This window comes from Agelaius phoeniceus, chromosome 4, assembly GCF_051311805.1.
Source record: "Agelaius phoeniceus isolate bAgePho1 chromosome 4, bAgePho1.hap1, whole genome shotgun sequence".
Lineage (NCBI taxonomy): Eukaryota > Metazoa > Chordata > Aves > Passeriformes > Icteridae > Agelaius > Agelaius phoeniceus.
In genome coordinates, this window is record NC_135268.1 from 13,306,913 (window position 1) to 13,323,001 (window position 16,089).

A 16,089-nucleotide genomic window follows, 5' to 3' on the forward strand; every position below is an offset into this window, starting at 1 on the left:
GACTCAGATATTTTAAAGGCAAACCTTGGGCCCTCTGTTGAAAACTAGGATGTGAGAGGAAGAGCAATGTTCTCTGCCTCAGCTATGATTCTATGCCCTCAACATGCCCCTTTAAACTTCATTGTTCCTCATTGTTCCTTCTGATCTAGAAAATAAAGGAGAAATGTCTTTTCATGGATTTCCTTTATTGTGAGAGAATGAGAGAAATTAGTTTTGAAAAAGAATATTACCTTCCTTGATATTTCCATTATTCTGGGGAAGGAGAATTATTACTGAAGGTTTATTATTTTTGGGTCAATTGGTGTCATAATTTATGTTTGAAATATCTCAAAAGGAGCAGAACGGAGCAAAGTGAAATGTCTGATCTAATGATTGGCTCTTGTTCTTTGTTTGCTTTTGCTGTCACCGCCGTGGATAACAGAATGGGTACACCCCTCTGCACCAGGCTGCTCAGCAAGGCCACACTCACATCATCAACGTTCTGCTGCAGCACGGGGCCAAGCCCAACGCCATCACCACGGTAAGGCTGATCTGCCCCTGCAAACTTGCTTCCCTGCACAGTTCTTTTCTTGCCTTCCTTAGGGCTCGAGAGCAGGCTGTTATTTTGGTGAAAGTATTCCTCATACAGCTGGTTGTCATATGTGGAAATGTAATTTCCTCTGCTCTTCCTTATCCTCTTAAGGTAGTCACATCCGACCTAGCTGTGCACTAAGCTAAATGTGAGGCAGAGAAGCAGATTGCTGAGCTGCAGGATCTGGCTGGCCATAGCTTCTGTGCCAGGCTCGTTCACTTTCCCTTTGCCTCAACACTTCTCTCTGGAAATTGATGTCTTCAGAAGGAGTTTTCCTTAAAAATCAAGGGGAGTTCAGAACCTGGTGGTGGTTTTTTGGGGTTTTTTTTCTGTTTATTTGTTTGTTTGTTTTTTATTTAGACCCAGATTTATGTCCCTCAATCCACTGAATTGATTTCAGTTTCTTAGTGAGTTTACCTCAGTGAACTCAGTGAAATTAATACCTCCTCAAAGAGTGTCAATAGCTCCTGGCACAGCTCATTCTCTGCAGTCAGCCAGCCAGGAATGCAACTGTCCTATTTCATGTTGATGTTGTTACTAGTCACCTCTAATTGGGTAATCATTAGAACACTCCCAGAGTGTCCAAAACTGCTGTCATTCCCTAGAGTGGATCAATTTTCCCTATGCCTTTAGTTTGTGTGCTTAAATCAGCACTGGCACCATGTTTGATCCTGGAACAATCATGTGGAGTAATCTTGTGTGAAAGTTATCCAAAATCCCAGTTTGTGCACTGGGTCAGCAAGTGAGAGACCACTGCAGTCAGCTTCTGGGGCTGCTCAGTTAAACACTCCCACTGTTTGGGGTGTTTAGCTGAGGGTCTCTTGACTTGATTTCAGTCCTCACACTGGGACTGTCATGCCCAGGTCTAATCCAAGTCCAAGCAGCCTTAGGGGTGTGTCTTTGCTGCACAGTTGGCTGCTTCCTCAGATACTTGATCTGTCCTTGTCCCCACAGAGCAACCTCTGGCTTGAGATAAGAGAGAATTTCAACCTGAGACATATGGCAGGGAGATATGGGAGTGGTGGATGAGCAACTAATGTGCGAGTGAAGTAACAGTCAAATTATTTGTGCTGTGAAGATGCTAATCTGTTCATTTTGTGTTCATTTGTGCTAGTCCACAAACTCAGTGTTGCTTCAGGGTGGCTGAGCTAGACTAATACAGAAGAGTTTAAATTATAGATAACCGAAGTTGTTGCTGAAGAAGAGAGAGCCCTCAGGCTGATAAATCCTGCACATGGTGCAGTGGGGTCACAAGAGCAATCATTTCTGTGCAAAGAGTGGTACAGTGACAGTCCATGATTCCACAGGAGACCAGCATGTTGTCCCTTGGTTCAGCGCAAAAGAGCGTGGAGCAATTCTGTGTAGAACTCTTTGCAAAGAACTATGGAACACATCCCTTCCTCCCCTCCCCAAGCTCAGTGACATGGGACTGTGGACTGCCAGTGTTCCAGGAGATGAAATGAGGATAAATAGCTTAAACTCTTGCTAAATTATTTTAGTGTCCTTTTGATGAATGACATGTTATGAATAGTCAAACTGCAAATAAAGGTATTTAAATGGAGCTATATTCTTCACCCCCAAGCCTTCTGTGGCTTGTATTTGTTAAATCATTAGCTTTTGTGAACTGTTAATGGAAGTACATTCTTGTCATGTGAAAGAATAGGAGTATATGTGGACATCACAGCTGTAATTTTGTATTCCCCAGATAAGCAATTATACCTGGTCAAGGTATAACAGTTTCAACTGGGAGTGAAACTGTAAAAAGTTAAAATACTTTTTACTTTCTAGAAGAGTATTTCTGCAAAATAACCCCCAAACTTATGCAGGCAAGCGAGGCTGCATAGTGCAACGTGAGCCCTGAAGGGTTAAACCATACAGCGCTGTAGTATTTGGAATCGCTGGCAGATGTGAGTGTGTTGTGTTACCATGGCAATTGGGGCTATAGTCTTAAAGAAGTTACAAAGAGAGAGTCAGATGTAACGGTAAAAAGACGTGATTTTCCTAGGCTGTGCCTTGTTTTGGATGGAAATGCTGGCTCATGCAGTGTGGAGAGTGATCTCATTGGTTCACATCACAATCCTCCCTCTCTCTCAGCGCTCTCCCCCCCTCTGTTCCCTGCAGAATGGTAACACAGCCTTAGCTATCGCCAGGCGCCTGGGATACATCTCTGTGGTCGATACGCTGAAGGTTGTCACAGAGGAGATCACCACCACCACAACTGTGAGTTGCACATGCATTCAGATGTGGCTCTTCTTTACTCAGAGTGTTGTCTTTCTGCTCTTCCCTCAAGCTCTCCATGCATCTCTTTCCTTTTCTGTTTTGTTTGGGGAGTTTTAGCTCCCCCCCCCTCCCCTTCCCTTTCTGTTGCATTTTTGCTACAGTGCTTTGAGCGTATCTTATGAGCATGTGGAAGTGTGTGCACAACAGGCTCCCCTGAGCTAGGGAACAAAGTCTGTGTGCACACCGACAGAAAATAACAAGTCAGAGTGAAACTTGTTTCACTCGCCTGGGTCTGAGCTCCAAAACCAAACTTTCCTGAAGTTTGTGCACTATTGTTTAGATCCTGCCATTTCTCTGTTTGTCTTTTCACCTCTCCTTTCCCATCTGGCCTTATGTCTCCGCACTTTTGACACCTCCTGAGGCTCAATCCTTGCAGCATCTCTACATTTGGACCGCACCAGCCATGGCCTGGAGCCAAGCCTAATGATGCTCACTGGATGGCTGTGAATCACATCCATCATCTTCTTACTCAAGTCATTTCCAGTTCAAACAGATCCTGTTTTCCAAAATGCATAGGAATCTTTCCTTATGGGCTCAGTTCTCTCAGTGCTCCACACTCTTGGAGTCTGTATTTTCACATCAGGACTGGTGAACGGTGTGTGCTGAACATCAGCAAGGTGGTACTGCAGCTTTAAGCCAGGAAAAGCTGATCTTTTTGGACACTCTGAGAGGAGAAGGTTTTCTCTTCTTGCACTTTTACCTCCCATCTACAAATGTCATAGCAGGTAGGAAGGGAGAACATTAGAAATAGTGCATAATTTAAGAAATTTGATTTTATTTAAGTCTTGATTACTGCATTTATCTTGAAACACTGCTGTAAGGTGATGTTTTTTCATTTTATTTGATTTGGTGTTAATTTTTTTTTTTTTAATGCAACATTAACAGTCTAGAAACTCCAACAGCTCTAGATGATATTTAGGGGCTCAGAGCTGTAAAAATCTGTAGGTTACTAAAAAGATGCCACTACTCAGTCATGGAGAGGGTTAGAAGAGGAGAAGTCCAAAATCAATTGTAAAGAAATGGAAATATAATTTTGATTTTGTTGCATGCTGACAGCAAATCCCACTTGATATGAACCAAGGAAGATGCAATAAAGATAACATGGCATAAGGTTACAAATAGAATAAGTCATAATTTTTTAATGACCTGCAAAGATCAGGCTGAGTCAGGTTTGGAATAGGAATTCCAGCGTAATTCCAGAAGTCTCTTAATAAAGACTGCGTGCCTCTGTTGTTATTACTTCATGTTCTTGTTTAATCATACAGCACATCACACATGTACGTGCATAAACACATATGTATCTAATCAGAAGTTTAGAAAAATAAAACCTCGGGAAATTTTTTTGAGAAACTTTAGTTTTTATATTTTTAAGCTTCATAGGATGCCTTTGTCACATATTCTGGGCTGTGTCCTAGCACAGGTTTTTGATTTATTGCTTGATAAAAGCAGTAACTTCCTTTCTCATTTCCACGATGTTTCACTGTGCAGCTTTGGACCTTGTCTCATGTAGGTGTTAGATATTTGAAATAATAGGAATTGCACAACAAAAGGACACATGTGAACTATTAACTTTGGATAAATATTTCTTTAAACATTGAGGATTAATGGTATTTTCTACCAGATCCCTGATGTCTGGGGTTTAGGACTGAATCAAGTACTGAAACGTACTTGCAGGGTTGACCTTTAGTGCTCGCACAGAAGAGAAATCTGAAATCTTGATCTGTGTCTGCACACTTGGAAAGTCAGGTGGGAGCCCTCCATAACTCACATTCTCCAGCTATGAACACATCTAACCCTTGTACCTTAGGGGGATGTATGGAATGGTGGTGTTTAAGGGGGGGATGTTGATTAAACATAATGTAGAACAAGTCCTGCAAAGGAGAGCTGATAGCAGGTGCTCCCTGCAGTCAGGTTCCCCAGATGGTGAGGTTGGTGTGGCCAGAGCTGAGGGCAGTGCTGAGCCTGAGAGAAGGTGCTGTCACCATGGCTACCGCATCCTGTGAGGCTGGGCTGAGCCCTGCACGAGGATGGTACACAGCCCCATGCGTGATTGATATGCAAGTCACTGCCACTCGAGATGAGGAAAAGATCTCCAGTGCCAAAGTCTTTCTTTGCTCTAACTTGGAACAAACCTTCCTCTTGCTTGCCTTAGTGCTGTTATTAGTGGAGCCACATGAATATGTAGCAATAGGGAGAATAAAATGCACATTTTTTACTGAAAGATAAAAGGGCAATAGGAAATGAGAATAAACTGGATTTTCAGAGGTTTGCTATGCAATTAAGTTTGGGGCCATTTATACAAGCAAGCACAGCCTTCCTGTGGACAGATTAATATATGAGGAGCTTTCAGGTTGTTTGCAGTATGCTGCTCTGAGTAAGTCATTCCTGAAAGCATATATGGGTTTACATACCTGAATTATATATTGGAATTATTCTATGCCACCCAGTGAAATCTTGCCTTACAATGAAATTCTCAAATACAGAAACCTTAAGTAAACTCCATCATGGTATTCTCACTAAACATAGGGAGTTTGAGAAATACACACTGAGCAGTCTTCCATGTGGGCCATTCATGGGGTTAGATATGGTTTTTAAATTTTGAGAGAATTTGATGTGCCTATCAATTAAAAAAATTCTAATGTCACACTAGAAGTTCCTTTAAAAACATTAATTCCCAACAGAAGTTGTTGGGATTAGAATTAATGATTCTTGCTGAGTTCAGTGTTCCAAAATCGGCAATGAAGATTTTTTGTTCTGTAATGTGCATGTGCACTCTTTTGAATCTCTTTTCCAAATTTTATTTCAATTGTTAAATTATGAAGTAATTTTTTTCTTACTCCTGAGAAAGCCAGGAAGTCAGTAAAGTATCCTTGCTTCCCTGTAAATAGATAATAATACCTGCAAGCCTTAGAGACCAGATTTTTATATGGAGGCCTATAAAATCCTAAGCAACAAATAGATGGATGTAGTAGTCCATAAAACTTGGTTACCTGGGAGATAAAAAGGTGGACAGTGATCCTCTCTACCTGCAGTTTGTGCTTTTACTTAGCTGATTGTTCAACTCAATTGTTAACTCTGGTGTTGAGGAGACAGAGTCAGTGCCACCTGAGTGACAGCACCTCCCCATCTGTCATCACTGGCCTTGTCACCCCACTGCTGCCTGACATTTCTATCCCAGGAAAGCCATGGGAATATGGGGGAAAAGTCAGTCCTGGTGGTGGAGCCATTCGGTGAATATAAACTAATTTTCAAACCTGAACATGTGTTCTGCTGCAACAGAAATAATGAGTTGTTTTTACTCATGGGGAAGAGTGAATTTAGGAGCCTAATTAGGATTGCCAGTTGAGGCAAAGGGCATTGTTCTTTCCCTGTACCTCAGGAGGGTGAACTGGAACTGCTGTCAGAGTTAAATAGATTTCAGAAACGTAAAGCAGACTTTGAAAACTAATTTCCAAAGTAATTACATGGTTGGTAACTTAGTTATTTATTAAAGTGCAGCATTTTACAATAAACAAGAAAGCTTTTTCAGTTTGTTAGAAACTGAGGAGTATATAACAGGATCAGGAAATAACTAGTAAGTTTTGTGCAACAAAAGCTGCTATTGACTTCACGGCTTGATATCAGCGGGCATTTTCCCAAAAGAATATTGCATAAGGGACTCATGGTTTGGCTGATTTCATGATTCCTCCCATGAAACGTTTGGCTCCTTTACACGTGATGTTAATGTATGCCCGATAGGCGGTGTGTGCAGCAGGGAGGCAGTGCTGCCTCAGGGGGGTTGCTCAAGGGGACACGTGGCCTCCTGGCACTGCTCTCTGTGCCAGAGGGACACTGTGCTCCCACACTTCCTGAAGGGCCGTGTGCCAGCTGCCCTCCGCAGCTCCCCAGCTCACTGGGAGGAGCCAGGGAAATGTGTACCTTTTGGTTGTGACCAAGGCATTTCTGAGCACTGCTCCTTTTGAAGCCCTTGGCATTTTGTCCCCTGTATCCTAGCACACTGAAGAGTTCCCTCCAGACAATTTGCACTTCCTGTAGTTCCTCTTGTTACGTTCTTCATCTCCTTCTGCAGTACAAATCTGGATGCTAAAAAGATCCATTCTTAATTCAGCACCCTAGCCTGAACCTCACTCATCCTCCTCCTTACCCTAGGACTAGTCTACGAATGAATTCAAGGCGGATTAGAATGAACAGAATAACAGAAAGTTAGTCTAACTAAGACGGTTGATTTTGACTCAACAAATTATAGCTCCCACCCTATAACTTTCTTTATGTCCTACCTCTGCCTAAGCTTCTACTCAGCCTTCACCTTCCACTGAACCCACCTAATCTCAGGCCTACTATGTCTAGAAAGCATAATACTATCCATGTACGTTTCCTAGCCATATGGCCTATCCAAATACAGTTATCAGCCTCCACCATCCCACCTATCCTTATGCTCACATAAGATAAAATTATATTTTAAAAACCCCAACAAACTTCCAGTGTTTTCCTGCTCTTATATCTAACCAGAATCCTCCCACTATTCCTCAGTCTATACTTGCTTTGATTCACAATATTTTGAGCTTTTAGGTGCACAAGATGTTTCAGAATCTTCAAACAACTTTTTTTTTCCCTCTGATGTGTATGTGCTTAGGGGGAATATACATGATTTATGAAAAGGATATAATTAATATGCACTGTAGTCACCTTTTTCTGAGAGGGGGAAGAAATGTTTCAAGTGATCTGTGTAAATCCTTCACATCTTTTTTTAGTTGACAAATTTCACATCATTCATAACTTCATTTCCAAATGTTTTACAATTTAATAATTTCCATATGCCCCATACAACTTTCTCAAGCTCTTCTGTAGACATTACCTAATTCATTTTAAAATCATCTTGGAAACATTGAGCTGAATTGTTCTACATGCACCATTTATAAATAAATTTTATTTCTCTGACCAGCTCATTATCTTATGTTTTTGTACTTTTCTGCCAGAAGAAATGTTACCTTATGCAGCACTGAGAATAGGAGTTTCTGGAATAAAGATGAAAAAGCAAGTTAAGAGAAGGGGAAACGTGATTAAATGCCTCAGCATGTCCCACTGCTGTCTGTTGAAAATGCCCTGCTGTAAACTTTGCTCCCCTGACTGATGATTCTGTCTTTGCAGACTGTAACAGAGAAGCACAAGCTAAATGTACCTGAGACAATGACTGAGGTCCTGGATGTGTCAGATGAAGAAGGTGAGTGATTTGGTAAATTCCTCTTCCATATCACCTATGTAACCTGTTCTATAGGCTCAAGAAGCTGCTTGAATACTCTCACATCTTCATTTTGCTGTGCTTGTAATGAAGCTCTCTTTTAAATGATGTAATCATCATGGTATTTTTATAAAGATGCCAAAATTTGAAACCAAGTAAAATCCTGGACCCCTATATCTTTTCCAGAAAAAGCTTATCTGAACCAAATTGGCAAATGAGACCATTTCCCAACTCCAGGCTTTACAATTTCACTGTAGAACTGTCCCAAAGTTGGCTTTGACCCTCCCATAAAGAGGAGTCTGAGCAGTAAATATTTTGGATCTGTGCCACTTGTATCAGATACAAATATCCAGGAGTTCTGCCTAATTGGAAACATTTGTGGAAGATGCATAAGGTGGAGGGTGAGGAGAGCATTCCCTGGAGGGAGCTTTTGGCACAGGGGAGCTCAGGGATACACAGGGTGTGATACAAAGTGACAACACTCAATAAGTTCAGCCCTTGGGTTTCAGAGGCCTTTGTGCACACAGATAGGAGACGTGTCCTGCCACTTAGCTTCCTCCCAAGGGAATTTCTCTGACCTTCTGGGAGCAATGATAAGGTATCACGCTTTTATACAGCTCAGAGTTGCAGAAATGGACTAAACCCACCCTTTTCTAAGGGCTCGCAAGTGACTTCTTAGAAATTTTAGTCACAGCAGTATTAATAAATATAAATGCAGTTGGAAGGATTTTCTATGTTCCTTTTTACACCTGAGAGTGTCAATATTACAATAACCTATGTGTGCCATTTTATGGTGGTTGTTATTATTTCACACAAATAATTTGTAGTTTCCAGAAGTCCTGGGAATTTGGAAACTCAGCTTACAGGGTTGGTACTTTTCTTTTACAAAGAAAACAGATGCAATTGTGGTTCTAAATGGTGCACGAAGTTAATGGTATTCATTAATTATAAGTGCTTGTGTTGCTTTTAGAAATGGGAATTATGCTGATAAATGAGTTACACTCTTGAGAAAATATGATGCTTAGACTCCAGATGCAACTTTTTGTTTTAAAATGCAAAAACAAACAAGTGTGATTCAAAATCAATTATTTTCTGCTGCATCATGACCAGCGAAATTATTTTGCTACTTTGTCTCTGATTAAGAAGCATTCAACTGCTTGTGTAATTATTATATTGAATCACCTTTTAACAGCTTATTGCCCTATGTTCACCTTGTTTAGTTTTCTCCCAGTCTTTTGATCTACCATTGAATCATCTTTAAATCCACAAAGCCTAGTATGTCTTCCTGCTTCTACTGGATCAATCCAGTAGAAGCAGGGTGTTCCTTTTTCTGAAACCAATTTGTGTGTTGTACAGCCTTTAAAAACTCTGATGAGGAACCCTTCAGTGATGGGGAAGCATATAGTGGCACAGGTGCTGTTAGCAGGAGTTCATGGAGTAAGACCTACAGACTTTCTCTCTTTGTTTGACTCAGACTGTTATTTTTTTGTGTAGTAACAACACATGTTTGCAGAATTTGGGTATCTAATACTGCTTCTCTCTGTTACTTTTGAAGTGTGGTTGAGTGTGTATTTCATGAAGGTGGGAGGAAGAAGGGAAAAGAAGAAAATCTCAGATTTATTACCTATATCTTAAGTGTGTTGGCAGAACTTGAAGGGGCTGTCCTGCATGACTAATGCTCTCCTGTGCTTTGAATTAACATTCACTGCAAGAACTCTGAATGTGGATGGGGCTTGTCACAGTAACTTTAAATAGCTGGGGAAAGGAAGGCTGCAGAACTTGTTTTATAGAGAGGATGAACCATTTAGGGGTGGGGTAGCTTCACAAGAGGCTAGCAGTAAGGTTTCTGTGGCACTGTGTTCTTTGAAGTGACACAATATGTCCTGAAATAAATCAATGTGCTGCTGCAAACCTGCCAGCTGTATTTATATAATTATTAAGTTGAAGACAAAAGTACTTGAGCAAAGTATTTCAGGTCCCATAGTGTAGCATGTTCATCACTGATGATAAATACTTTGCATTTTGCTTGGAAGATCGTTCAGTTGCATAATTGTATGCTGTCATGTTGTTAATACAGCATTTGTATTCCTAAAACAAAGTTAACATACAGTCTGAGCAGTATGAAATAAAAGACAATTATCTATCAGATAGCTCAGCTTGGTGTGGAATGTCCTGCACTGGGTAGCCTATTTTAAAATATCTTGAATGGACAGAGTGCCACTAATTCATCTTCAATTTTCTTGCACCCTTTTTTGTGTTTATCTACTGAAGTTTTATTCAGAATTCTTTACTTTTCATGTTACCTGCAAAACAAAATCTTCCCTTTGAACAGAATCACATTATATTTTTTATTTAAAATGGCATTGAATCCCTGCTCATGGGGATTGCACTACAGATGTGGTTTGTGCAATATGTATCCCTGCCAGCAGAAATGCTCAGTGTGGATGAAGTTGCACTAAAAGCTCCGTAGTTTTTTATCTTTGTATCAGCCTTGGCTGTACTGCTGCTAAGTTCAGTTGCTTTAAACCTGTCACCACAAAAGAAGCATTTTGCACCAGAGAAACCCTTAGAGCAGTAAAGGGAAATTACTGCAAAGCATCTTGTGAAATGTATTTTGTCTACAGAATTAGTGAACTTAAGCGCAAGCAAATATTTTGTTAGGACTGAGTCTCTGTAAACACAGAAGAAAATATAGAAAAGGCAGAAGCCTGGTTTCTTTCTTATTTCCCCATATATTAATATGCACCTCTGTATCCATTCCATGCCTCATTTTTGTGCCAGAAGAGCTGCACAAACCAACAGTGGTTTGTCTTTGAGACTCCCATGGGAGATAGTGCAGTAAGTGTAGTGCTATAGAGAGAGAATACAACCAGTAAAACAGGATGGTCAAGAGCTCTCACTTGTTTCTTTTTGAGCCTCCTCATCACCAATTAATTTTCAAAATTGTAGTTTCAGTGTCTGCTTGAGACAAAGTTCTGGCTGCTGCAGAAGTTGTCAAGCTCCAGCCATGCTAGCCCACATCCTCCATACTGGCAGCAGAAATGTTTCACCATGTGGTGACCCAGCCCAGAGAACTGATCTGTCTGAAAATGAATCTGTTTGTCCTGACAAGTTATTTTCCAGCCAGACAACTTTTGCAGGCAGAAGAGAATAGAAAGGCTGAAGTAGAGGGTGAAACACCACTGTCAGGAGCAGCATGGCCTGAGATGGCAACCAGAAAAGTTGACTCACACCAAACTGTAATTAGTGCTGACACCGCAATTGCAGAGAAAGGTTGTCATGTGCAAAGAGCTCATGGACAAGGTGTCGCGTCTGTGAACTACTGCATTGTAGTGACCTTGGATTCGAGGAAGCAGTTCACACTCATCCTATATCTGGCTGCATCAGATTTCTGATAAGAAAGAAAATCCCCCACAGTGCTTAAATACAACAACAAATTTCCTGAGTGCCCCCCCACACATGGCCTTGGAGTAGCTAATGCTGCTGCATATGCGTGAGAAATGAGCAGCTAAGTCTAGGCAGAATCCACTGCTGTTATACACACACATAATTCCTCTGAAGAAGCATCTAAATTAGTGGGAAAATTTAATTTCCTTAATTAAACCCGGAAGTTAAAGTTGCAGCCAGGAATTGTTCTTAATAGACTAAGGTTGCTATTGCTGCACATTAAAACACAGTAAATTTAGAATAGCACCGCTGAGTAAATTCACTCTAAATAAAGCACTTTGTATCCAGTAGTACAAAATGTAGCCACAGGATGCTGATTTACACAAGCAAAGCCTTGGTGGCTTAGGGATGTAGGCGTAGTTTGTTATTTTATTGTTTCTTACCTAGATCCAACATAGCAACTTTCTAAATACCAAGGTCAAGAACTGGAATTCTTTTGGTAATGGGTTAATAGGCAAGAAAACAAAATCAAGGTGTCTCTCCCTCCCCAGAGATCCTTGAGAGTAGAAGCGTGCTTCTTTTGAAATTTGCTTCACTTTATGCCATTCTGAGTGCTGCCCTGAGCTCCCAATAGCTGACGTGATGATAAATTTTAAGTCATGTATCAACATCTGAAACCACATGTGAAACCCCACTTTCCCGGCTGGCTAAAAAGAAACAAAGTTAAAGCATTACCCAAACTGTAATCCAGGGAAGCTTCTAGTGAGGGCCACTAAATAGAGGATTGACTTAGGGAGTTGAAAGTGTCCAAACAAAGTGTCAGAGAAACTCTGCAGGTATGGAATATATATTCCATAAAAATTGCTATTGCCATAGTTGTCCTTTCTCCATCTGCAGTGCTTCTGTGGTGAGCTTTAGACTTATCTGCATGCTGCAGAGAAAACAATAATCTTGGCAAACTCATATAACTGTATCTGGCTTTAAAAACATCTATTAAAAGCCATTTCTGGCAGTTTGGCACAGCTCCCTTTCCTTTATTATTTTATTTTAAAGTTTTCTCTATATTTTCTCTATGTTTTGTGAGAAAAAATTCCAGTACAGTTCTCATGCAGCAGTTGTATTTTGCAATTTTGCAAATTCATAGATGGCCACTGCAAACCATGGAGCATGCAAACCATCAATGTCAAAGGTTATATTTGTCACAAAGTGGTTAGTAAGTGGTGGAAATGTTCCTGGCACTAATTTGATGGGGAATGAGATGGCAGACAGATTGTTTCTGGCATGATGAAAAAGGGCAGCTCCTGTATTGCCACAAAGCAACCATCTGGTGAGATCTGCTGTGTCAGGAAGCCCTTGGTCAGCTGAACATGCAATCATTTAGAGTTAAAGACCTATTTTTTCTCTCCATATGCTAGAAGGCACTCTGGTTTTGGGGCATTCATCTCAGGACAGGAAGATGGAGGGCACAGGCCGTGGGGGGAGTTCCCTCAGTCCCTGCCTGCTGTTCTGAGATATCTGTGCATGGTCTGGTTACTGTCTGCAGATGTCCCATAACATCAAATACTATGACTTAGCCCCACTATTGACATCTCTCAGATGAGAGGCCAAAGCTGAAATCAGAGTAGACTTTGGATTTGTTTGGTTTTTTTTAAAGGTTGTGGGTGTGATGAAAGTGGTAAAGATTTTGCCTTTGTTTCTATGATAAATGGAATGTCTGGCATGATTATCATTATCTAGTTTATTTGAAATATAACTTGAAATTCTCTTTACTGTTTGATTAACAGCATTGCCTTAATATCTTCCAAGTTTTCACTAAGCCCTGTGCTTTTTAATGTGACATTCCCAGGAAACAGGAGGCATCATCTGTCAGAAGACAGGAAACATGAAGTGATTAAATGCATTTTATTGTTTTCTGTGAAACTGTGCCCAGTTTCTCCCTCTTAATGTGGGTAGATGGAATTTTCAATTTTTTGTTATTATACTGAAAAGATTCAAGACTCATTTTTACATATAATATTTGTGTGTGCATAAAAATCTTAAACCCTCCAAAGTTTACTTAGTTTTAGGTGACAAATAATAAATTATTTATTTCTTAGCTGAAATGTCATCTAGAAAAAATAGTTTGATTTGCTTTGTGAAAATAAGTATCAAAATGAGCCTCAGTTTGCCCACACAGCCCAGCAAATGAGAAAGCATGAAGCTCTTGGTGGCCTGGGGTCATATTGTGTGGCTCTGTGGGTCACACCAAGCCTCTGGCAGGCTCACACTGCAGTGATTTACCAGAGGGAAAATGACTGAAATATCCAGGCACAAACTGTGGAGAGGAAGCATCTTGCAAGTGGGAATGAAAAGAAACAGCTACACGTTGCTTGGCAATGGAATCTGTTTTGTTAGTCTGCTGGGGAAAAGCAAACTGTGACTTCATATAGACAGAATTTCCTGGGGAAAAGAATGCTGGACCTAAAAAAAAAAGGATTAAATTTCATTATTCAGAGTATATGGATAAAGGTTACTGTGTCAGATACAAATGATCATTTAGCCTGGGATTCATTATGAATTATGATCATTCCCATCTATGCAAGTGAGCTTATTTCCAACATCCAGTTTCTGGATGTTGCCATGTTCAAGAAACATGAATTTTGTTGCTGATTACAGAAGGATCTTGGAATATGGGTGACAGAGCCTTGTATGATGTGAAGTTTGGATAGAAGAGGGTTTAAGTTAACCTTTGCAACTATAAGACCTAAGGCAGTTTTTGTCTGAATACATGTAGATTACAATCAAATAAGTGGTGATATTTAATCATAAACTGTCAGGCTGGGATGCAGCATAGCTGTGTCCAGAAAGCTGAAATGGATTAAAGAACAGAAAGATCATGCTTTAGAGCATAGCAAAGAAGCGTGCTCCTTGCCTGTGTGTGCAACAGCAAGAAATGAATGTATGAAATCTAATTGATTAATCACCTTGATTTTAATTTTACCTTTCAAAATATCTTGCTTGATGTGCCAGTTTGATTAAATACATTAATTGCTTGTGGTTTGCAGTGTTTCCTGAGTGGAAAATGCCTTCCTGTTCATTGTGCCATCCAGCTGTTAGATCCTGAGGTGCCAATGGAATCAAACTCGTGTGTGTACTTATCGCTTGTGGGTTGATTTGCAGGTGATGACACAATGACAGGAGATGGAGGGGAGTACCTTAGGCCAGAAGACCTCCGGGAGCTGGGAGATGACTCTTTGCCAAGCAGCCAGTTCTTGGATGGAATGAACTACCTGAGATACAGCTTGGAAGGAGGACGCTCAGACAGGTATTTGCCTGGATATGGAACTTTTCTCATGCTACTTCTGCATGAGAACTTGTTTTGCTGTAAGTGTGTGAAGTCCCTCTGTGGGGTCTCTCTGCTTGGGGTGCTGCTCAGCATTTGTTCACTCAGTGTGGCAGTCACCACTTGGCAGGAGGAAGGGGTGGTCACCCTCATCTCCTGCTGCCACAAGCAGGGGATGGGTGGACAGGGGCTTTGAGCATCAGGTGAGCTGACTTTTTGGAGTGCTTTGCTGGCTCAAGGTACCAGGAGAGGAGCAATGGACTGGGTCATCTGCATTGGGCTGGCAGTGAGTGTATTGTCTGCAAGTACCTCCGCTCTTTCTGGTTCCTCATGGTTGGATTAGCAGGACACAGAATACTTGTCCTCCTACTGACACAACTATAATAATAATAATAATAATAGAAACATTAGTTTGTTCAGTCCAGACAACATACTGATTTGCTTACATCTAAAACATTGAACTTAAGCCTAGATCTCTTTGTGGAATAAAAATGTATGCAGCTTTGATTTAATTTTCTTTTCTTTTTTTTTTTTTTTTTTTTTTTTTGAGTGTTGTTATATTCTACAAAAAATATGGAGTTCCCTTCCCAAAAGTAAAGACTTCATTAGTGAGCATAAGTGTAGGCTCAAGCTGGCAGATGAACCTCCACATTTCTAGTTCAGAATAGCCACCCAGGCATTCCTGGGTGAAATCAGCACTGTCTCCAAACTCACTGCCTTTAGAACTGGGGTGCACTAAAGGGAAGAAAACGAAAAAAGTTGAAACCTTGGCAACAGAGTTTTGAAGCTATCTCATTTTCCAGTCTTAGTTGTTATCCTGGCAGCATTTCTGAAGCTCAATGGAATCAGTAGGATCCGTTCTGTTTACTTGAGTAGGCTGGGAATTGCTCCTGGAACAAAAGATGTCAGGAAACAGTTTGGTTTGCCTCACAGCATGTGTAAATCCCATCATTCAGGTCCAGCAAGCCTGGAATCTCTGTTGGTTTTTAGACAGTTAGTCCACTGAAAACAAAGTGACTGTGTGGCTTTTTAACTCTCAGAGGAAGTCTATGCACTACATCAGAATGCCTAAAATCAAAACCTCTCATTCTCTCAATGGTAGCAAAGTTTGGGAGTTTTTTAGGTTTTAAGATGCTGTATAGAAATGATTGTGCAGGCAAGTATTACCCCAGTTTAAGTTAGGCTCCCATTTTGAATATTTTAGCTTTTAAGTCTTGTCAGTGGATTTCAGTAGATTCTCACTGACATGTCACTGATACGGTTTCACTTGTATTGTATGAAAATTATTTT

The 16,089-nt window shown here is 40.6% G+C and overlaps 1 protein-coding gene across 37 annotated transcripts in view; it reads left to right on the plus strand.

Annotated features, from left to right (window-relative positions):
* ANK2 (ankyrin 2) overlaps positions 1-16,089 on the plus strand; it is a 277,436-nt gene that overhangs the window by 210,033 nt on the left and 51,314 nt on the right. For all 37 annotated transcript variants that reach the window (XM_077176874.1, XM_077176876.1, XM_077176877.1 and 34 more), the window contains 4 exons: positions 422-520; positions 2,693-2,791; positions 8,000-8,072; positions 14,637-14,781. In XM_077176874.1, the coding sequence (XP_077032989.1) occupies positions 422-520; positions 2,693-2,791; positions 8,000-8,072; positions 14,637-14,781 (416 nt within the window). The remainder of the gene's footprint in view (positions 1-421; positions 521-2,692; positions 2,792-7,999; positions 8,073-14,636; positions 14,782-16,089) is intronic.